At 47.2% G+C, this 24180-nt stretch overlaps 1 protein-coding gene across 1 annotated transcript in view; it reads right to left on the bottom strand.

The window, feature by feature from the left end:
• Positions 1–20749, bottom strand: part of SCUBE2 (signal peptide, CUB domain and EGF like domain containing 2) — a 35081-nt gene extending 14332 nt beyond the window's left edge. The window contains exons 1-13 of the mRNA XM_059474521.1: positions 20617–20749; positions 17660–17782; positions 17120–17245; positions 14684–14818; positions 9322–9447; positions 8860–8976; positions 7935–8024; positions 6689–6805; positions 5602–5724; positions 4141–4257; positions 1707–1829; positions 1103–1219; positions 439–525 (exon numbers count right to left, since the gene is read on the bottom strand). Of these exons, the coding sequence (XP_059330504.1) occupies positions 439–525; positions 1103–1219; positions 1707–1829; positions 4141–4257; positions 5602–5724; positions 6689–6805; positions 7935–8024; positions 8860–8976; positions 9322–9447; positions 14684–14818; positions 17120–17245; positions 17660–17782; positions 20617–20749 (1534 nt within the window). The remainder of the gene's footprint in view (positions 1–438; positions 526–1102; positions 1220–1706; positions 1830–4140; positions 4258–5601; positions 5725–6688; positions 6806–7934; positions 8025–8859; positions 8977–9321; positions 9448–14683; positions 14819–17119; positions 17246–17659; positions 17783–20616) is intronic.
• Positions 20750–24180: the final 3431 nt, after the last annotated feature.

Genomic DNA, 24180 nt, shown 5'->3' with positions numbered 1-24180 from the left:
AGAGAAAGACCAGACCTACTACTGGGTGAATTAAATAAGGGTGAGCTGAAATCAAAGGAGATACTCCAAATCATTTCAGAAAATAGTTTATGTCTATAGCTGTAAATGCCTTCTAAACTTTACAGTCCAACAGCTCAACCTAAACACATTGTGTGTTGCCAACACTGTCCAGGTGTGGAAGACTAAAAGGAGACATAATTCCTGGCCTAAGTGTTTATTTCACTTTTTCTTTATTTTTAAGTCTCAGTTTGAATGATGCTGATGAAGCAGTATAAAGGGAATTTCCTGCAGCAATCATGAACTACAATCATGAGCAAGAGGAAGGAAAAGAGCAATAGATTATAACAGGAGGGGGAAAGTCAAGAGAAATACCTTTGTTTCACAGTTATCAAAGAAAATAAATCAGTCAAACTATGTAACAGTAAATGTGGTGATTACCCAGCCAGCTGGAAGCATTTGCACTTTGCTGCTTTTTCTTAAGCTGAGAGGACCTGCCACAGGTGAGGGTGTAGGCATCTTGTGTTCCTAACAGACAGACAGACAGACAGTAAAACGCAGGCACAGTGCACACACTGAGGACTCCTGCAGCACAAAACACACTGTGAATTCGTTGACTGGCATCAACACACAATGTTGTTCATACAATACTCCACATTACAGCTTGTCTCTTCCTAAGCCATTCAAAGGATTCAGGAAAAGGGCATCAGTGCCATAAGCAGCACTGAGTCCTGTGGGATGGAGGGGCTGTGTGGGCAAAATCCCAGACCCCACGCAGGGCTGGAATGCCTTGGCCCCATTCACCAGTGCCTCTCAGGGCCAATTAAGGAATGGCCCAGGGAGCACAGAGAATTCTCCCCATCCTCCCCAGCTTCAAAAAGAAACTTGTGAGAAGGGAATCTGAGGGTAGAGTGTGGTTATAAAAGACAAGGAAAGAGGGGCTTTCCTGGACACTGCCAGGGATACAGCCCTTTATTATCTGCAGTGAAAGAGGAGAGATCTCTGTTTATTGACTGCTTCTTGGGGCTTTCCTGACAGGGAGGAGTTTGGCCTCCCCTACACTGTGTACAGAACCACGTGCTCAGTTCTGTCAGCTCTGACTTACCAGAGAACACCTGCACATCTGGAGAGCAGCTCAAAAAGCATCTGTCACTCCCACCACTCTTGATGCAGTGCAGCAGCACCTTGGGTGACACACTATCAGACAAGGGATCTTTTGTCTCTGAATAGGATAAAACAAACACTCACAGGATTAAAACATCCACCTTCACCCTACCAATAAATCAGCATGCAGCTGCTTTTGTAGCCAGGACCTGAGAGCACCCATGCAATTAATATGCTGTTCAGACAGAAACTTCTAGCCAAATAAAATCACTGGAAGATCACACCACAAAAGAAACTTCCTTTATCATGAGCAAGCCTTCTCATGCAGAGGAACAAAAGGAAATAGAAGAACAAGCTAGATAAAAGCACAGGAAGGAAAGCAGAAAGCATCAAAATCCCTCAAAGTATCTCCTGTTTTTGGGGTTGGTTTGCTGTTTGTTTTCATGAGTTTCAACATCACTACCATGATGCCTTGCTAAAAATTAAAGCAGAATACCAGGAACAATGACTCACACCACTTAACGGGACAGACCATCAAATTTGACTGTAACCACATGGCCCACCAGACACATCAGGAGCAGAAATGTATTTATTAGACACCTTACCAACACAGTCCTTTTTATTCCAGTGTAGCTTGTAGTTAGGCTGGCACAGGCATTCATAATCTCCCAGTGTGTTCACACACAGCTGCTGACAGCCACCATTGTTGATGCTACATTCATTAATATCTGCAGAGCAAAGGTAAAGGTGCTTTTAAAAAGTTGCTCTTCCCAAAGTTATGCACTGCAATTCCACCAGGTAAATGTGGGCACAAAAACTGCTCAGTAGGGTCTTGAAGAGACTCTTCAGGGATGCTACCTGGACACCCAGTTTCAAGAGAAACAGTTTGTCTTCATGGAAATCCCTGGATAAATATCAAAGCAGACCAGATACTGGTGGCTCATAATTAAACAATATCCGGCCTCAGCAACATGATAACAAATCAACTCTAAGAAAAGCAGATCAAGTCAAATCTGTGTTGCACTGTGCCTGGTTAATTAAAATTTCTAATTTTAAATAAAAACAGAGAACAGGGCAGGATTCACACTGACCAATGCTCCAAAGTGCTCTGATAGATGCAACTACTGTGGAACACTTTGGCTCTTTGGGCAAACACCACCATTGTGTCCTTCCTGTCTCTTTTGGCCAATTATCCAATTTTGGAGCCTTGTCCTGCCCAGGAAATGCCAAGAGGAGGAGAAATTACTGCCAGCACAGCACATGCTGCCTCTGGTGCACCCTTGCATGCTGCTGCAGGATGCAGCATTGAGCAGTGCTGCATGCAGGGTCAGCACTGGGGCCAGTGCAATTTATCCTCCTCATTAAACCTGCATGGTGGGACAAGAGTTCACCCTCAGCAAGGTCACAGATGAGACAAAACTGGGAGGAGTGGCCGATGCACCAGATGGTTGTGCCACTATTCAGAGGGACCTTGACTGCCTGCAGAAATGGGTCAATGGGAATCTCATGAATTTCAACAAAGGGAAATGCAAAGGTCTCTGTCTTTGCTGCTCAGATGCACCCTGAGGAGGGCTTCCCTTCTCTCCCAGGGCTTTATGGCAATTGTACACAAACCCAGAAAGCTGCCATCAGGAAGCCTGATCAAAGCCCCATCACGTTTGTCCATCTGAGGGTACCTGCTTCCACACACACTTATCTCAATGCTGCTAAGTTCCAGTCACTGCTGTCCCCAGACTGGACACCCTCTAAGTGACAATTTGTTAGAAAACACTGTGAAACACATTACAAAACCAGTCTGATTTGGGGGAAATGTGCTTTTAACAGAACTGAGACAGCAGGGGTAGGAATGAGAAGCAGAGGAATAATGGAGAAAGAAGGCAACACCTTAAACTGGTACTGCTACCTAAAATACCACAAATCTTTGGTTTTCATTTACCTTTTCTTATGATTCCAACCTCTCTTCAGCACTTACTGACTTCTCCCACAGAGGTCAGAAGGTGTATTCTGAGTGTCCTATCAGCTCTGACCAGCCTGTGATTGCCAGTCAATGAGGGACTTACTGTGGTATGAGGATTAATTAACATCTTCTGCACAGGGGTATGACAAGAAAAGGCCAATTAGCAGCCAACAGCAAAATTACAACTCCTTTTCCTCACTGGTAGCCAAAAGAAATTGAATTAATGCAGAGGAATTAATCAGAAGTTGTCTCTTACTAAGTAGAGCACATGACAGTGCTATTCCTTATCCAGATAAGTTCCCATTTCATCAGGATAAAACACGGTGATGTTGTAGCTCTGTAATTTATTTGCAGAATTTCTAGAGGCAGAGGGTAGAACAGACAGGCACACAGGGATTTCTGAATTGTTATCTCCAACTGTGCTCATTCTGCCTCAGAAATAAACAGGTCTTACTCAGAATTTAGTAAACTTTGGACTCACTAAGGTCTTGCCTAAAGCTTATATAAAACAAGCTTGATTCCATTTAGTGTCCCAGTTATTCATGTTTCCTCATGTTAATTCTGGGAATTTGTCAAATATTTGAGCTTCTATGAACAACTTGCTCTTTCCTTGTAGGAAAGACATAAAAATTTAAGAGTATTAATCTTGGCCAGTGCAAAGTGGCACTACATCAGCTAAATTCCAGCCTACATCACATGAGGACCTGACACATGCACCTGCAGAATTGTAATTTTCAGAGTCATTCAGAGCTTCCTGTTCAAGCCCTACTCCAGTGACTTTTCACTGAAGTCAATGATTCTTCTGCATGTGAACATTGAATTATGGACTTTAGATCCAAGCACAAAACCCATCAGTTTCTCCTAATAGCTACAGGTCCCTTTTGCATGCAGGGTGTAAAGGCAAAAATCGCTTGAGCAAAGCCAGGAATGAGCAGGATCAGTTCCTCCTTTTCCTGTGTCTCATTATCACAGCAAGGGGTAAAATTTGCTCCGTAGGACACCTGGGTCTGCCGCAGTGTGTGTCCTGCAGGGCAGGGGGAGGCTGTGCCTGTGCCAGGGTCTGTGCTGTGTCTGTGACTCACCTCCACAGTGGGTGAAGCCATAGAGGGCATACCCCTTGTTGCAGGAGCACTGGAAGGCGCCGGGCTGGTTGGTGCACGTGTGGTCGCACGCGCGCTCGAAGGAGCACTCGTCGATGTCTGCAGGGGACAAAGGGGACAGAGGGACATCAGCACCCCCCAGGCTGCCCAGGGAGCCCTGAGAGCCTGCAGCTGAAAACTCTTATTTCATTAGGATCACTCTACTTAGAAAGTAAAAGTATTGCCTCTGTTTTTTCCTCCCTAAATGAAGTTCTATTTGAACATACAGCGCCTGATTGAGGTCTGCTGAAAATCACAGTGCTCCCTGAGAATGAACATTCATTATACCATCAAAAGCACCAAAAATTTCTGTGCTAGTATATTTTGCATGCCAGGTAAGAACATTGCAAGACACACAAAAAGTTTACATCAACTTCACTAGCACTTTTCATCAGTCTTTTTTCTCGGGCTTTGGCATGAAGCATGATATCACTTCTGAAACAGGCTAGGGAAAGCAACAGAAGTGACAGGGACAAAAGGGAGATGGAAGGCTTTAAGATACAGTCATAAACAGATTTCATTTAAATAAAATCCAAAAAAATCTCAAAAATCAGATGTTTATACAGTAAGTTTTTCCATATAAATAGTTGTCCTTCTTTGCCTATTTATAAGGGATAAGAATGCACAAAAAAACTCAGGTGAAAATTACTTTCTCTTGGTCAGTTCAGTTTTCTGAAATTCACCTTTAATGTCATCTGGTTGCCTAGGAAATCACATAATTCACCACTTGGCTGACTCAATTGACATTGTTTCATCCTGTTGCTTTTCCACAAGCACAGACCATTTTGATCTTCACATTTTTTGTGCATTTAAGCAGCTTAAATAGAATTGCTAAATCTATATGTACAAACCACTATAGAGCAAAGCAAATATGCTTTGTGAGTCTCACAGGAAAATCCATGTCATCCTCAAAAGCAAATGCTCCATGATGTTTTAGGGAACAGAGATTCCATTCTGTCTACAGACCCATAATTTCAGAGATCACATCATATCTTTTTCCTTTAATAATGAGCTCATGGCAACTAAATATCCTATTAAGAAATAATAGTTTCACTGCAATGGTGAATCAGTCAGGAAAATGGAGAGAGAGACATTGCCTAATTTTCCCTGTAAATTATTTTAAGATCATCAAGGCGGGGGGAAGCATTAACCTCATAGAGAGCTTTTTAATATGATGTTGTCTCTGTCCCTTCCAGATAATAGCTCACTGTGCCATTAAACTTATCTCCTACAATAGCATCAAGCCAACTGTATTAACTCAACAGCTGTTTCAGAAGAAAAAAATTCAAGCTGAGGAACAGAAATTATTCTGGAGTCCATTATCACTTCATCATTGTAGTAGATGTCCAAGCCACGCTGATTTGTCCTACTTTTGTTGTACCATTGTCTCTCCAGTGCACATACCTTGACAGGACTTCTCATCTGTTAATAATTTAAATCCTTTTCTGCAGCTGCAATCAAAACTGCCAACAGTGTTTTTACAGAAATGATCACAACCTCCATTATTGGACTGGCATTCATCAATATCTGTAACAAAACAAAACCAAAAAAAGGCTTCAGCAAATTAACACAGAGCTTCAGCACTCAACCTACTCCCACTGCCAGATTCAGAAAATAGTCACGTCCAGTCACTTGGAGGAGCCCAGAAACAAAATCTGGTGAGACTCCCACAAATTAAGGAAGGAAGGAAGATCAGATCCAACTCTTAAGAATGATCCAGCCCATTCAGCCCCAGGACAGTGTTATTTGCTCTCATTTAATGTATTCCTGCCAGTTGCAGTTGGGTAATGCATTCATAAAAGACCATTCCCTAAGTTATGTTTGGAAACACTTTGGCTCCAAGGCTCTCTAAGAGGTTTCAGTATTTTAAACATTCTCTCCATTTCCTTTCTGTAAGCCCTGCAGAAATCTCAGGCAGAGACTTCCTGAACTACCCCGTCCTTTTCATGGCAACATTAGAATGAGGCCTTTATCTAATATTAATTGACTCGGGCCTGGGGATTTCATCATTTTTACTTAGCAGAACAGCCTTAACATGTAATTACTGGAAAAGCAATATAATATACAACCTAATCGTGCCTTTGCTGCTTGCCAGAGCTCTCATTAGAGCTGCTTGGAGCAGTGCATATTTATAAAACACATCCCTGTTTACACACTGGTGTTTACTCACCAGCTCTCCTGATGCCCAGCCAGGCTGTTGGGTACCTGTGAGCACCCACACCTGCCAGTGCTGACCTCTGTTTGCTGGTTCAGCTCTCCCAAACCTGACCTCTGGAAAACGAGGCACAGGAGGTGGAAGTGGAGAGTGGGAGGGCAGAGAAGAAGAGATTCTCTGCACGATACCCCTGATGTGAAGCAAAGCACGGCCTCTACCCCTGTGCAATCCTTCCTGCGGTCAGACCGCACACAGCAGCTTTCCTCTGGGCTGCCTCTGTTTGGAGATGTGTATCTTGCAGGGCCTGGGAACACCTAGCAGGGGTACAAAGCCCACCTTTGCATGTCTTGCCATCGAACTGGAGGGTGAAGCCCACGGGGCAGCTGCAGTGCACTCCGGTGGAGGTGTCCTTGCAGGTGCGGTCGCAGCCGCCGTTGTTCACCGCGCACGTCTCTGCAACGAGACACAGCTCAGGGAAACCGCAGTGGCACCAGAAACACCGTGGCACACAAGGCACAGCCCCAACACGCTGCTATTCAAACACTCAGCCCAGAACACACCAGCAACTGCTAAATACATGTGTTGGCAAAATCCCTGCCTCAGCTACTTCCAGGCTTTTTGTGGGAACTCTACAAACCAAAATGCATTCCTTTTGTGTCTGAAACACAAATCCCTGCTCCTTGGTGATGAATCTGTTACTGCCAGTCAGGTTCCTTATGCCCACAGTGGATTCTGGCTGATCCCCTGACACTTCCCACCAATGAGACACCAGGTTACACTCAGCACTACTAAATGAGTTTTCTTGAGTCCCTCCCAACTCCTCTTCCCTACTGCCCATGCTCCCAGCCATGGTGGGTAACACCCCCATGAGCATTCCCTCAGCCTGGGAGCCCAGGTGCCATTCCCACCAAAGTTTGTTCCTCTAACTTACTAACTGTCCTTACTTACTAACTATCCTTAACAAACTCCCTGCTATGCCAACCATGCCTGAATCTCACCAAACCTTGATAGTGAGCACTCCTAAACACAGTCCTTCACATCCAACCAAACAGAAATAACTCACTCTTTTTTGAATTCATCCTCTTGTCATCAGTCTAACTACCTCAGTTAGTTTAACTGGCTGGACAAATACAATTTTACATTGCATGTATTGATTGAGAGAGCTGCAAAGAATGCTTTTTTATGTCTGCTTTTTGAAATCTACTTTCTAGCTCTGTATCCTCATTTTCTGCAGCATCAAGCATATGCTACTTATTGCCAAGTTTTGAGAACTTTACTGGTTTATTCCTTCCCAGTCTCTCATCTCACATGCAGTATTGGCAGGCTGTATCCAATCTCCAAGGAAAGACAGAATGCATCTTCTTTCTTCCTCTGCCGTTCTTTTTGAAAACAAGGCTATTCATTACATGTCTGAACACTAGGGAATAACATTATTTCCTGAAGAGAGAGTGGATCATCTTAGGCAGAATTCAGCCCAGAGCTGCAGGTAATCATAAAAAAAACCCCAAAAAAGCCCCACACTAATTCTTCAGTCTAAAAGGTTTCAACAAGCAGCAGAATTATTTTGGATCAGCACTTTTACCCATAAGCAAGCGCCGCTTCACTCTCTTGTCCACATCAGCTGCTGCTGTGGTGTTTCCCTCAGAAACTTCAACAGCAGCTTCTTCCCTCTCTGTAAGGAGCATGAAAAAAGCAAGTGAGTAAAGGTGCCCTGACTCATCTGACATCCAACACACACAAAGAGCTCCATCACACACTGAATCAGGGACAGTCAGAACTGACCAAGCAGAAATAAGTTATTTTTCAAGAGCAAGTAGTAATAAAAATCATGAAGACCCTTCAGTCAAAACCATGAGAATGTTTTGCTTTTGTGGCTTCCTTACAAGCCATGTTTGCTTCAGTGTCCTTAACAAAACAAAAGATGTGCTACAGATGTAGTGAACAGCAGCAAGATGAAAGAGCTGACGGAGCTGCTCTGTTAGGAGTGCCCTGTCATCATCCATCGTGGGCTAATTACAACAACCAGCCAGTCATGCCTCAGCATTTGATTTCAATCAACAGACAACAAACTCTCCCAGAGACTGCAAGAGTTTATAAATCTTAAGTGCTTTCTTTACTGGATAACTGCCTTGCCAAAACTACACATTAATTGATTTCAGAGTCCCAGTTTTTACAGAAGTATTCCTTGCTCACACTACTGAAGAAAATAAACCTAAAATGTCCCAGAGGGAAGGAAACCTGCTTTGGTTAGTGACAGGCCTCCTGTTTCAGGGGGACCAGTGATAATGACAGGTTGCAACAGCATTAGGTAGCTGCTTAAATAGGGAAGCATAACTTGCCTGGACCCACCCAACTCACCCATGCACTATCAGGTTCCTTCATTTTGAACTCCTTGACATTTTCTAGCCATACCATTATGAGGAGCACTAATCTTGCCCACAGAGCAGCACCACACCCCCTGGAGCTGGGGATCCCCAGCAAAGCCCTTCCCTGCAGTGCATACTGACCCAGGCAGGTTTTGCCATCCAGGTGCATGACGTACTTGGGGTGGCATCCACAGACAGGCCCGTGCTCAGCATCGTCACACGTGTGCTGGCAGCCCCCATTCCCGTGGTTGCATGTCACTGGGGAGAAAACACAGGGCACTCTCACTTCCAGCACTTCTGAGGGACCCTGTGCTGTCCCACTGCCACCTGAGCATGCAGTGCAGCCCTGTCCTGAAGGGCACTGTGAGACACTGCACAGCTCCCTCATGGAGCTGAACTTCCAGGTGTTATGACTGATGGCACAAGTCCCAAACTACAGACACACAGCAATCAACAGACCTGTGTGACAGTGCCCAGAAAAGACACCAATTCTGGTTCAGTTCAAACACACACAGCTCAGGTGTGCCATGTTAGCTAAAACACACCAAGCCCCATCTCACTGTTCACTTTGGGAACCATAAGCACATGCAGAATGTTGCCTACAAATGCAGCTCCTCTGGTTCTTAGACAGCTCAAATCCCGGTCGGCATTCACAGGCAACTCCTCCTTTGGGTGTTTCTCTGCAGATGTGGGCACAGCCATGGTCTTTGTTCATGCAGCTCATGCCTTCTGTAAAACAGGAAAGGTGCCAGAGCATCAGCACCCTCAGCAGCCCTGTGTGCAAGCAACAAGGTCACTTCAACACACACAGACTGAGCCTCTGGCTCTGGGAAGGCCCTGCAGGGTTGGGACAAGAAGTTTCAGAGAGGAAAGGCAGTGAGTCCAGTCCTGCAAAGTCAATAACCCTTCTGTGATCATTTATTTGACTGCAAGGTCAAAGAGCAACATCCACAGATTTGTACAGCACCTGCATTCTCATCCAATGCTCTCACTTTATACTTCTAGGTGTTCATAAAACCTCCTCATTCCTTTTACAAAAGTGGCAATGTCCAAGTCTAAAATGAAGTTCCTATTTCTCTGCTGAAAAAAGCAGCCTGCTGACACAGGAATGTTTAGAACAGCAATCACAGGGCTCAACCCAATTTCAATTCCTGGCTTACAAAGCAAATTCCCAGAGCCATAACCTATCTCAGCAGTGACCAAGTGTTGAGTCCTATCTCAGAGCAGGCCAACATGCAGATTGCACGCATGCTATACATTAATTCTCTTTATTGTTAACCATTTTCTTTTCTTTTTTTTTTTTTTTTTTTACTGATTTCAGTACACACCACCCAAGATAACCTCACTGGGTATTATCACAGTGTTCTGTATTTCTACACATCTTCCCAGTTAGGCAGAATTTAGTGCTAGTGTCTGCTTTAACCAAATGAAGAACCAATGTGACACTAATGACTGGATTTCCTTTGCTACACCTCCTGCCATTTTTATCTCTGCCAGCTCGTGCACAGCATTTAATTGCCAAAGTGCTTTTCTTGGCCTTTGCAAAAAAATATAAAGTCAATTAAACAGGGAGGAGTAGTTTCTAAAATTATTGCCAGAGCTTCTTTCCCCTTGCTCCATGGCTCAGTGCAAGCAGTGTCTTTGCCATTTGCAAGAAGGTGGTGCAGCCTGCACACACACAACACAACAACACCCAGCAGCTGGCTGAGTTACCCAATGGCATCAACAGACCAAATTAAACAAAGAGGTGTGCTTTTAACAGAATACCACAGGGTTTTGATGGAGTCCTCTACAAAACCAGCAAAGAGAGGACATCTCAATGCTGTCCTTGGGTGTACAGAGAGCACACCTTTACCATCAAATTCTCTGTCTGGGCACATTTGGATCCCTTAAAAGGACAAGTTACACCAAAGTGCTCTTTCTTCCCAGTGAGAACATTCCATTTATGAAGACCAGGTGGAACATTCTTTGGCTGCCAGGGCTGATCCCACTCCACCCCAGGGAACTTCTCTGGAGCTGAGCAGAGGTACAGTCAGAAGCAGAACAGCAAGGGTGACCATGCTGCAGGAAAGGGACTGTCAGTTCCACACCCTGTATATTTTTTAAACTTACCCAGCCCTTTTTTCAGCCTTACTACCAAGAGAAGCAAACCCCCTGCATTGTGAGGCAGAGGTCACCATTATTCCACTCCACTTCAATTAGGTCCTTTCTCCACACTGCTATTCTCACCCCCTGGAGCACCAGCTACAGGACCCTTTCTCTATTAAGACAGCTTTAAGCAACAAAAGAATGGACACTGCAGAGCCCAGATTATTCTGCTCTGCTGGCTTTTTGATTCCTTTCCCACAGTGAGGGCTCTCCACAAGTCCAGCAAGACAATGAGGCTCCAAATCCTGCAGCACACAGGCACAGCCCAAGGAGCCCACAGGAAAGCTGTCACCCATTATTGTGTCAGTCAAGGAAGGAGACAACCCATGAGGCCACAAATTAGCCTCATTAGCTCTGGTGTTTTTGTCAAAGTTCTGCTCTTAAGCATGCAGCATGGTTTGCTCTGTTAGCTCGGAGGGGTTAGAGAGCATTAAGAGAATTAGCAGCTTAGTTTCTGTCAACAAAGTTATTCTTTTGTCTCTATTGAGCTACCAAAGGGGAAACTGCTCAAGCAGGTACTTTGGTAAAGTTCACTGGCACCAAACAAATGGTTTATATGCTCCATTTGGGATTGCTCCATTCTGAGGGAGCAGACTTCAATCAGGTCTCCATAGAAAGCTCAAACTGTGCTTTCCAGACCAGGATGGATTTTAATAACAAGGTATCCATTGTGGAACAAGGTACTCCACCAAACCCACCAGAATCCGGCTGACCTAAAAGGCAGTTCCATAGAGGATACCCACATCCACACATTCCAGCATTTACTTTGGGACTGCTCTTGTTTCCAAAGCTGGTAGATCTCTCTCAGCCCCCTTTTACAAGGTTGTATTATTAAGGAGATGTCTGTAAAGCCATAAATGCTGTGTGGCTGCAAACCCCTTGGTGCACACACAGTCTCCCAGGTCACATTGTTCCAGTGCTGTTGCAATGGCAGACTGTGCTCCACAAACAAACCCCAAGCAGATTTTGCTCAAATCTCCCCACACACTTCCCAGACACACAATTTGTGCTGTAAGAGACTCTGCCCTACTGACCCACAAATATCCTGGGATGGATGGCTCTGGATTGTCCCACTCAGCCAGGAGAGGTGACTCCAGTGCCTTTGTGGTTGAGCAGATCCTGAGCCAGGTGGGACCTTTCTGATGACAGGACCTTCTTGAAGTTACCAGGAAACCTGAGCACTCCTGTCACTGGCAGAATGCAGGCAAAAAAAGCCAGCAGTATTTCCCTATCAGGTCACACTAAATTAATCTCTTACATGTATGATCTGGGTTTAAATATTTGTATTTTTTTGCACAGAAGGTGTCAGGACAACATTCCCCATCTGCTAAGAGCATTAAGGCCTACATGGTTAGGGCAGGCTCAAGCAGGCATTCTGCAGGACAGAAAGAGAGGATGCAAAGAGCTACCAGACATTCTGAGAGAACAGAAAAATGGTGAGGAGCATCAGCAGAGCATCAGAGCAGGACATCCCAGGAGTGCTTTAGTCTTTCATCCTTGTGTTAAGGCAATTTCTCCCCAAAAGCTCCCCAGCTCTCCCTGCTCTCTGCAGCCAAGGCTCCAGCAGGGACAGCTGGGATGTGCCCTGTGAGTTTACACAGGATTCCAAGGTGCCTTTCATCCCTCAGATCCCCTCCATTCCCACCAATCCAGCCCAGCTGTGACTGTGAGATACCACAAGGGAGAGCAGCAAGATTTGCCAGCTAGAGCAAAGGCAGCCACAAAGATGCACCAGGTATTTACTCACAAAAAACTCTGTTTTCCATCAAGCTTTTGCATTCCCTATTATGGAGCAAGTGGAACCAGACACAAGGTGCACATGCATGGCTGCCCTGCCAGCTGCTCTAACACCCTCCCTGGGTAATTCCTTCTCCCACACAGAAGAAGAGCAGCCCATTCCAGCAGGAAAACAAGGATTAAAAACAGGACTGTGCACAACTTCCCAGGACACCCTCAGTTCCTGTGGTTTAACCTCCAGGTCCCTCTGCTCCTGTGGGTTTAAATGCCAATATTGCAGCCCACAGGGAAGGTGCCCCAGGCATTGATATATGGAAATTTTAAGGGGGCTGGGAGACAGGGAAGGAAATATCCCCTCACTTTACAGATAAGAAGCAAAACTGAATGGATAGTCTAGGCAGTAGGAGCCAAAATCTGCTTTGATCAATGCTGTGAGGTCTCAGAACCAACAAAGTACAAACACTGAGCAATGCATACACGAGGCAGAGAGCAGAAATCCCAGAAATGAGCAGAAAAGCAGAGAACAAAGTGAGGGGAAAGATAAAGAAGTGAGATTTGGCTTACAACAGACATGCCCACCCAAGGGAAAAAAAAAAGGTAAAAAAAAGGTAAAAAAAGGTAAAAAAAGGTGGGGAATCCTCAGCAGCACTTTACAGTAATGAAGGGGGGAGGGGGTAAGGTAGGCAGGAAAGGGTCACACCATGAAACCTGAAAAAATGGCTTTCAAAGAAAGCAAAACAACCACCTCAATGTTTTACTAAGAACAAGAATGTATCAGGCAAAACAGTGAGCTGAGGTTTTTTTTCTTAAGACTGGTTTTGATAAAGATGTATCTTATTAGATAGATTTTATGGGGAAAATCCATCTTTTTTGTCCTCTTTGTTTTCCCTTTCAAAGAAAAATACCTATGTTTAATGGATGTTTGTTATTATGGAAAAAGGGCCTTTTAGGGGAAAAAAACATTAAGAGAAATTAAATGCATCTTTAAGAAAAGAGACAGAATTCCAAAGGTACAAAGAAGGGAGCAAATATTGGTGACAGGGAATGCTGCTGCTGTCAGTTCAAGAGAGTAGAAGGCACTCAAGCAGCAGCAAGTATGAAAAAGGAATTGGAAGTTTTTCCTCTCAGCATCAGACAAGACAAGGAGCTCAAGCAACCAATTTCAGTGCTTAGAGAGCCCCTCCATGGGTGCACACGAACTCACAGCCCTGCTGTGCCTGGCCCAGCCCCTGCAGTGGCAGGCTGAACCAGACCCCTGTGGGACCAAGCACAGGGCCAGAGGAGCTGAGGACACAAATTCTTAACCCAAACAGAAGATCAGTTCAGCTCTGTCAGATGGCAGCCACCTCAGCACCCTCATCTGTGGATGGCCATATATGTCTACAAATGTTGATCTCTTCACTTTGGGGATTTTTTAGAGTGAGATTTGTTTATTCATGCTCAGATTCCTCTTATAGTTATGCCAACAATAAGCCATAGATTAAAGACAGCCTTGCAGCTCTAAGCACTTCTTACTGAGATTTTCACTGTACAGTTCAATGGACAACTCCCTGATCTGAGCAACCACTTTAAAGCATCCCCTGAGGGCATCCAAAATAATTTTGTTCCATCTGATGCCTAATCAGATATCCAAGACTCTGATCTCTCAAAGGTCGCTTCACAAAGGTTTCACTCAAAACAAAGCACGAGATTTGAATACCTTTGGGGCTGACAAACAATAAATCTCTCAGCTGAAACCTAAACATTCTACGGGGAATCTAAAAGGTATCTGAAGGCAGTGCAGCTATTGCCCTGTAACTGAAAATGGCCAGAACTTGCATTTGGGGCCATTCTCTGGGTTGGGGCAGAGTTTTGGTGCCCAGCAGAGCAGCAGGGAGCCGGGGTACGGCAGCACAGCCTTCAGCAGGCACAGCACCGCACACACAGCCGCCATCAAAGAGAGGAAGGGATGCAGCTCTTCAAAGCCACTTGGAACATCCTGACACGCTGCTCCTTTCAAAGGCAGCAGGACTCCCAGCCCCTTCTCAGCTTTGAAAACCCTGAGAGCCCTTCAGAAGGGGTTTAGAAGGGCGGGCGGTACCTTCGGAGCGGTGGATGCAGGTGTGCTGGTTGTCGCTGAGGAAGAAGCCCTCCTTGCAGCGGCACTCGTAGCTCCCCACCGTGTTCACACACACCTGCTGGCAGCCACCGTTGTTGAACATGCACTCGTCTGTGTCTGAGAGAGAGAGGGAAAGGCAGAGATGAGCTTGGTGCCCTCACCACGGCACAGACAGACAGACAGACACCAGCTGGAGGCACCCAGGCACCCCTTGGTTTGTGATCTTTGTGATCCTCCTCCCTCAAGCCTGGGACATCATCGCCCATCATCACTCCTGCCCTTGACTGACTGCAGTCAAGGACAAGAGCAGAAGTTCTGGGAGCAGTTTGAATCTTGATTTTGCAACAATCAGAGTCTCAACAACACCAGAGAACACAGAAGGGCTCTGCTTGCAAGAGAACCAACACAACCAAAGAGTTGAAAATCTTCAGCTAAGCCTCTGAACAACAGGATGCCCATCCCAACCTCCAATTCTTTGGAATTTTACCCCTTAATAAGCACAGGTTTTTGAAACCATGAGTGCCAAATACTTCTCCTAGCCTAATTTTCAGAAATTTTTAGCAGGAACTGAAAAACACTCAATCCCTTAAAAACAGAACAAAACCTTGCTGAGGCAAAGCACTGGTCTCATTTGCAAATTCATCTGTAACACCATGTTTGCTCCCTGTTCTGTTCATCGTTCCTGGCTAATAGTACAATGTTTTTAATTTAACATTGTTGCATTTCTGGCAGAAAACAGCTGTCTTTAAAAAAAAAGAGGAGAAAGAGAGGCTTTTAGTAAGAAGCATAACATAGTATTACAACAGATTTAATGTCCACTGAAGGCAGTGAGTAAGGCAATTGGAGGCAAAGGAATGTGACCTGCTGGAGAAAAAGAGCGGCTGACATATCTCCATCACAAAGAAGCTGAGTATTTTAGAGTTCTGCAGCGATGTGAATGTGCAAACAATCATGAATAAACAGCCACCACGAGCCTTTAGTGCTACAGATTTGAACTCCAGCAGATGTTTCTGTCTTACAGACCTTGGAAAGCTTTCAAAAAAATCATCTCTTTCCAACAAGTAATTGTCTATTTGGCTTAAACCCAGGCACACAGCAGAGATCTTCAAAAATAAGGGTGAGAGGAGGGCAACCCTGGCGTGAACAAAGTAAATAAACAGATTAAGAGAAGATGTGATCCAATTTGCTGCATGCCAAAATATTTATTTAACGTTTACATCACAACTCAAAATTGGCACATCAGTGGTAAAAACCTCGCTGTATGTCAATGACATTTTGTTTTGTTTTATTTTATAGCTCTGCCATGCAATGCTGAGCAGCTCCCCAGCCACATAGCAGGTGGGAGATTTTGGCCTAGGTTGTGTCAGTGGTCACAAAGAGCTCAGCTGAAGCATGCCCTGGGTACAAGGAGAACACACACAGGCCTCTGGTGCCATTGTCAGGGGCAGCGTGCTCCTCCACATCCAGCCCCTCGTGGTAACCTCAGCTGAACTCCACTCTGTTTTTACACAAACGCAAAAATAAGATGGATGCTCTGTTATTTTAAAGCATCCGCAGATATTTTGTTTCCCTCTCTACTTTATTGAGGTATTTGGAAGCTGGGGAGTTCAGCCTCTCCTCCACCTACACTGCAGAAAGCTGGGCAGGCAAGCAGGTAAAACCCAACCCAATCCCACTGAATACTCCAGAGTTTCCTGATTTGTCCCTGCAGAAGTTACAGCCTGGGGATGGTGTGACCCCCAGCTGATGTGCCACACACCAGTGGGAGCAGCCAGCCAAATTAGCTGCAACCATGCAGGGAGAGCAAGGCTCCCTCTGACTGCCCTGGGTGTGGAGGTGTGTCAGGCACTTCCACAGGAGTGCAGCACTAGAGGGAAACTGAGCCATCCCTGGAAAAACAAATGGCACAGGGTGAGCACACAGGGTGCCCAGGAAGCAGGACAGCTCCACCAGCTCGAGGCTCAGTCCCTCTGCTCTTCAGTGGCCTCCATCACACACACTCCCAGTTATCCTCTCCTTTTAGGAATACTCAGAGTGAGAAGCCCTCAAATTACAAGTAGATTTGAGAGAGAAGATCCTTAAGCCTTGAAACACACCTGACAACTGATCCTAAGCTAACTGTGGGACAGAGAGGACAATGATAGCACATGTTCCTTTATATAAACTCATTTAGCATAATAACAGATGGCATTTGGCACACTTAAACCTAAAGCAGTCCACAGAAACATAGCACAGTTATCCTCATTTACAGAGGGGGGGAAAGATCCACACTGGGGTGGTACCTCAATACCTGAAAACCCTTAGACTCACAAGCAACATTTCCTCTCTGTCTGCACTGAGTGAGCCCAGGAGATGGGCAGGTGCTGCCCAGGGATGTGTTCCAGCATTCCCCACCCTGCCCCTGAGCACACCCCTTACCCAGGCAGTTGTGGCCATCGTGAGCCAGCATGAAGCCGTCGTAGCAAGTGCAGCGGTAATTCCCTGGAATGTTGAAACACTCGTGGACACAGCCCCCATTGAAGTCGTTGTCACATTCATCAATGTCTAAGGAATAAAGCAAAAGTCAGTATGATGGATGCTTGCCTGAGTGTTATAGACAGGGATGTAACTGCCTAAATGTGAGCAGCAACTGCTGTCCAAAATGGTCATTGTCTTGCAAACACATTATATTTAATGCATTTCTTGTGAATGACTGAGAAAACGCCCTGAAACCCCCTGGCAGCTTTACCTTATGCTTTTTAAGGCCACAAAGAACAAACTCATTATCAGGCTGAGTGAAATGAACAGGTGAAAATCCATGCAAGGTTTGCCTTTGATTTTGTAAACAAGAAGTAAATCAGGTGACAAAACAATCACTATTTTAATTTTAAAACCATCCTTTGTCATTTTCAGTGGCTCTGTTTTCTCAGAAATGCTCCATGCTGGCACAGACAGAGCGCTGTGCTCTGCTCCTTTTACCTTCACATTTCCTCCCTTCGCCGGTGTAACCCATTTTGCACGTGCACTTGTACAGCTTCGGGGTGTTCTGGCAAATGGCATCTGGGTGGCAGTCATCCAGCCCCAGGGCACACTCGTCCACATCTGTGAAAAGACAGCAGGCTCAGGAGGGATGTCAGCAGCAGCAGGAGAGCAGGGCACGGCTCCTGAGCACATCCCTGAGGGGATGACAAGGCTGAGCATCCCTCTGTGGTGCTCACAAGAATACTGTGTGGTTTTGTGTGCCAGGACAAAAACAGGCAGACAGAATCTGCACTTCAATTTCTGTCACATTCCACCTGCACATAGATATATTTGTATATATCTATAGATATATTCAGATAAGCCCATGGTAAGCTTTTCTGTAAGTTTATAAATGCACCCAAAACAATCTCGTAAGGATTAGATGCTCTGTGAAATTCAGCTGATAGGTTCACAGAGATTCATCAGAGATTGTCAATCTTTCTGATTAAAAACAGTCATTGAAAGAGTTCTTGATCACATCCATGCATCACCTGCAGCAAGCCCAAGGATTTTTAAAATAACAAGGGGAGAGGATTGAAATGTGCTTTCAAAGTCACCACCAACAAGTTAAAAGACTGACTTACCAATTAACAGATGTATAATCGTAAAATATTATTTTTTAATACAAGAGTAGTGTCTGGGCAGCAGCATTGCCAAATCACCTGGCCAGCCATCTCACAGCACAGCAAACTGAAGCAAAATATCCAGGTGGAAACTTCAGAGAAGAGGAAATGAAGAGAAAGGGAAACACCAACAGGAAGAACTCCTGGAGATGAAGAAGTGTAGACAGAAGAGGAAGAAAAGTTACAGGCAGCAGGAAGACAGACATCAGCACAAGCTTTTCACACAGCAGAAGAAAACTGAAGCATGGAAACAGGAAGATTTCCAGCAACTGGCTAAAAGGGATAATTGTAGGAGCAACACCACATGCAGGTACAAAAAGTGCCTCATAAAACAAGAAGTAGTGCATGAGTATCAGCAGAAAGCAACTACTTCAATAGCCAGCAACTTTTTATGGTGGGGATCACTTTCCAAATGGAAACTTCAGCCAGCACTTCTCCCATTTACAATTATAGCATTCATCCTGCTCTTTTTTTTTTCCTTTCCCCCAATCACAAAATATGCCTGTAGGTACTGCAGCAGCTGCCAACTGCAGAAAGTGTTCACTTGGTTTTAACTCCTAATGGGGTTTGGCAGTGGGAAACGAGGCAGAGAGCCAGTGCTAGAGCAGCAGTGCCTGCCTGGCTCTCAGGTGCACACAGCTCCAGGGATGGGGTCCCAGTCACTGCCACCATCAAGAAAGGAGAAGGTGGCAAACACTGGGAAGCAGCTGGGAAGGGCAGCAGAATCGGCTCTCTCTCAAAGCAGAGAGGTCAAGCCATTAAAAAATATGGGAAGCAGGGAATTGAAGGAACAAGTCGTGCAAGGAAAGGTGCGAGCAATAGCTGAGGGGTCTCCAGCTCGTGGGACTCCAGTAGGTAGGGCAGACAGAAAGGATGGGCAGGAAGGACAGACGGACAGAGGGCAGGGCATAAATGAGCACCAGCCACACTGTGTGCCCTCGGCACCTCAGCTCTCCCCTGCCCTGCCCGAGCCAGGGGCACAGAGCTGCCCCGGCAAGAGGGGTCCCAGAAAACACCGGCAAGGAGGGGCTTCCCTCTAGGGCAGGACACAGAGACAGGGAGCAGATCTCGTGGCAGCAGCAGGACGGCAGCTCCCAGCTCAGCTGGGTTATCTTTACACCGCCGCTCTGTGATCCGCAGCGTGCGGTAAAGAACCGCAACAAGAAGCCGCATCTCTAATGCATGCAAAGGCGTGGAAAAGAGGGCTAGGAAAAATCCGTAGGCACAGAGAGCGAGATTTCCCCTTGCAGTGACAGCGTCCCGAGCACAAGGGAGACCCTGCAGGAACGAGACTCTGAGCAAACACCGCAGCCTTCAACTTGGCAGGAGGCGGCGGCGGGAGAACCCCGGGGCTGGTTCCGCGGGGTCCGAAGGCAGCTTCACACACCATCCACACCCCGCTCCCGAGGTGCCCGTCCCGGGGCTCTCCCCGCTCCCGGGACAGCGGGAAGCGCCGGGAAAGCGGCGCTGGCAGCACCCGCGGAGCCCGAGCGCCCTGCGAGCAGCCCGGGCACGGCCGCAGCTCACACCGGCACCGGCCCCTTCCCTTGGCCGCCGGCCCGGAGAGGAGCCGGGACCGCGCGGTGCCCGCGGGGGGAGCCGCGGTGCGGGGATGGGGAGAGCGGGGGCCGGGAGCGGGCAGGGACCGGGGCGAGGGGCACTCACCGACTCACCGGGCAGGGAGCGGGAGAGCTCAGCGGGCAGAGTAAGGGAGCGGGGGCACACACCGGGCAGGGTAAGGGAGCGGGGGCACTCACCGGGCAGGGTAAGGGAGCGGGGGCACACACCGGGCAGGGTAAGGGAGCGGGGGCACTCACCGGGCAGGGTAAGGGAGCGGGGGCACTCACCGGGCAGGGTAAGGGAGCGGGGGCACACACCGGGCAGGGTAAGGGAGCGGGGGCACTCACCGGGCAGGGTAAGGGAGCGGAGGCACTCACCGGGCAGGGAAAGGAGTGGAGGGCACTCACCGGGCAGGCTAAGGGAGCGGGGGCACACCGGGCAGGCTAAGGGAGCGGGGGCACTCACCGGGCATGGTAAGGGAGCGGGGGCACACGCCGGGCAGGCTAAGGGAGCGGGGGCACTCACCGGGCAGGCTAAGGGAGCGGGGGCACACCGGGCAGGCTAAGGGAGCGGGGGCACTCACCGGGCAGGGAAAGGAGCGGGGACACTCACCGGGCAGGCTAAGGGAGCGGGGGCACTCACCGGGCAGGGTAAGGGAGCGGGGGCACTCACCGGGCAGGCTAAGGGAGCGGGGGCACTCACCGGGCAGGCTAAGGGAGCGGGGGCACTCACCGGGCAGGCTAAGGGAGCGGGGGCACTCACCGGGCAGGGGCAGCGCGGCGGGCCCGGCCGGCGCGGGCAGCAGCAGGAGCAGCAGCGGCAGCGCCCTGGCCCCCGAGGCGCCGCGGCGGCCGCCGGACCCCATGGATGGCGCTGCTGCCGCTGCCGGGCGGGAGGAGGCGGCGGCCGAGGGAGTGTCTGGGGCGCCCGGCCCGCCTCGCACTGACAGCGGGCGCGGGGCGGCGAGGGCTGGGCGGGCCTCCCTCCCTGCCCGGCCCTGCCCCGCTGCTGCCCCGGGCGCGGTGGGCGCTGCCGGCGCACGAACCGCCCCAGCCCGCCCATGGGAGCCCCGGCAGCCGCACACCTGCGGAGCCACAAACACAGGTGTCCCATGGAGCCGCTGGAAACCCGGCAGCGGGAACACCTCACACTCGGCAGCCGGAACACCTCACACCAGGAGCGGGTGCTCCCCGGGCCCGGGAAGCATCTCCCAGCAGGACGAGCCTGTGGCAGCCCGAACACGCCCGATGCGCTCCAGTCTCCATTGCGCTGGCTCAATACAATATTGACATTTTTACCGTGTAATCACACCCCGCCGCAGAGCGTGAATCCCCCCCGGCTGGAGGCCATGCCAAAGCCACGCATCACCCCACCCCCAAGCCAGCCCCATCCCACCTCCATTCCCAGCCAGGGATTGCTCACAGCTGTCGCTCCTTTGGCAGGTAAAATTGGCTCATACATTATTCACTGAAATTATCATTTCCTAAATAATGTCTGACCTTTCAGGCTGCGAGCAAGAGCAGGCAGTATTCTCTCCCACCCCTCCCTCCCATCCCCGTTTCACTGCCCTTTCCCTTTTGTTTTCTTCTGTGAGAAATACCGAGCTGTTTCTAGTTGCAAGGGCGGTTTATACACATTAGTAAATCTTCAGAATGAAACTTTCCCTCAGTCTTTGTCTTTGTTTCCTTAATGGCAGCTATAAATTACCACTCTCCTTTCTCACTGGAGCATCAGGCTTCATTGCTTTTGAAATGATCAAAGTTATTCTCTTTTTGAATCCAATGAGAAGCAACCTTTTGTGTCTCCTGGACGGTTTCAGTCTTAGGCAATCTCATCTATAAATACATAAAGCTGCTCATTAAACACTCCAAGGATTCTCCAGCCCTAAGCAATAAATGAATGAAGGGTTTCTCGAGAGTTTCCATGATCTCCTGAATAAACCTTCATACTTGGGGTGGGAACTGGCACACCTGCACATCTCTCATGCAGGGATATCACTCAGGTTTGTCTCCATAAACAGCTCTCCCAAATGGACAGAGAACCCATCTCCTATCCAGGCACATGGCTTCAAACCCCCTCACAGAAAAGCTGCCACTCACTTCAGGCACTGCCCAGTCCCCTCAATGAACTCGACCAGTATTAATTAAATTAACTTTCATCACAAGATTTGCAAAAGTCAAAGTAAGAACACATATGAAGAGTGCAGCAGAAAAACCAGCAAGAGACACTGCAGAGTCGTGTGACCAAAATACCCAAAGCTTCCTGAGGCACCCTAAAAGCAAAGCATCTTTCTTACTTCTGTAAACTAAAACATAAAGGGAGACATAAATATTTGGGAATGCCTGAGTTAGATCAAAAGATCTCACTGCAGCTTGGAAAACAAACAGAACAATATCAAATTCATCTTAGCTAATGAAGCCGTTTCTTACACATAAATCTCAAAGTGTTTTGTGAAGGATCCTGGCTATTATTTCACATTTAACACACATTTGTTTATGATGAGGAATTGCCATTAAAATATCTCTTTAAAGACACAAACCAGACAAGCTCAGACCTCAGCTCAGATGCCTTTTTGCAGCCTTTTAAACTATTTCTATTCACCCACAGAGTCACAGTGACAGATGACTGCTCTGGGCACGAAGACCTTTACTGGGGGAGAGAAGCTACAAAAATTCTTGAGATTCAACTTCAGCACTACGTATGAGGAACGGAAAACAACCACACCAGGGCAGTTGGACAGGAAGACAACCAAATAGGACTGTTGGGGGATTTTTTTTCCCAGCAATTTTAAATAAAAATCAAGTAACAAAGTTTCAGAGAGTAAAATAGATCCTGGAAAATAGCTACTTCCATAGAGGTAAGACCCTCAATTCCCCTCTGCTCTCCATTTTCACCATCACATGCAGCTGCCCCGCATTGAGAGATGGAGACTAACCTGCCACAGAGCAGCTGGATATAAAATCTGCTTCAGGAACTGCACACCTCATGTCCTGAGGAGAGAGGAATACTTTTGTCTACCAATTTGGGTTAAAAACTGCTTTATGTTTCATAATTCTTGTTAAATTTCATTATTTAATGATGACCAAACAATACCTGAAGACATGCAGATTGCCATTTCATCTGCACTTCAATGAGAAGTAGCAACTCTACTGGCCTGCATCATATTGACCCAAAACTGAGCATGATGAGTGCTTGTGACAGCAGCTGAAAACAACTGGGAGATGCCAGAATGGTAAAAGCAAAGTAGCATGCTGCCAAGTAAGGAAATATTCTCAAATATTTAATTGTTCCAAAGCACACACAAAATGTCTCAGTTGTAGTTTCAAGCCTTGCTCATCTCCAGGTATTCACTGAGTTTTCAGAATTGTTTTTCTTTGAAATGTATCACTCAAATTTTTGCACTTCCCATCTTAGTGCTCCAGGCTTGCTGAATTCTGTGCAAAGATAACACATCCTCAGTAACCAGCAAGACCTGCACAGGACTCATCTGAGACAGAGAAAATTTGTGCATTCTCTGGTCACAAGGGGCATTAGAAACCCCTCCCATGTAATTTATATGTCTTGTCCAAGTCTTTTTATGCTATTTGTAGAAAAACATTCCCCAAACAAATATCAGATCCACCAGTGACACTTTAAATGTTGCAGGATCTGCATCTTAACATGCCATTGTCACTGAAATGAAGAACAGCTCCTGTTTATTGCAGAACAGCATGGCCTATTAATACACACACATTTCTGAGTTAATAGGGGAAAAAAGGAGACACTTTGTCATGTGAAATAACTTTTAGACATTTGTGTTTCCTTGTGAGAACTTTCCAAGTCATTGCTACAACAAATGGTAACATTTTGGACCAGAGCAGTCAGTGAACAGCGCCTGCAGTTGCACAACACACTCTGCCCACCAAGGCCCTGCTCTTGGTGCTCCTTTTCCTTGGAGGAAACCTGAAAATCCTGAGGTGAGATGAATGAAGCTGCACTTACCTCAGCCCCACGTCCATCCCTGCAGAGGGTCAGGAGCAGCAGGTCCATCCCAGCCCAGGAGCAGAGCTCTGGTGTCTCTCACAGGCCCAGCACACCCACAGCAGGTACCAAATCCACAAATGCACCCCAAAACCTGCCCAAGGATGAGGCCAGAGCATGGCTCAGGCCAAGCTCACCCTCTGGCATCCCCCAGGATGGCCCCAGCTCAGGGAGATCGATGCCTTCCCCCAAGAGGGATATTGATATTTTTATTTGTTATTTCCCTTTGCTTACAAAAAGCCTCCACCACAGACCAGGTGCAAAACCTCCCATGCA

Source organism: Ammospiza nelsoni, chromosome 6 (assembly GCF_027579445.1).
Source record: "Ammospiza nelsoni isolate bAmmNel1 chromosome 6, bAmmNel1.pri, whole genome shotgun sequence".
Taxonomy (NCBI): Eukaryota; Metazoa; Chordata; class Aves; order Passeriformes; family Passerellidae; genus Ammospiza; species Ammospiza nelsoni.
Note: the sequence above shows the minus strand (reverse complement) of the source record. Positions and strands in the feature narration are given on the sequence as shown.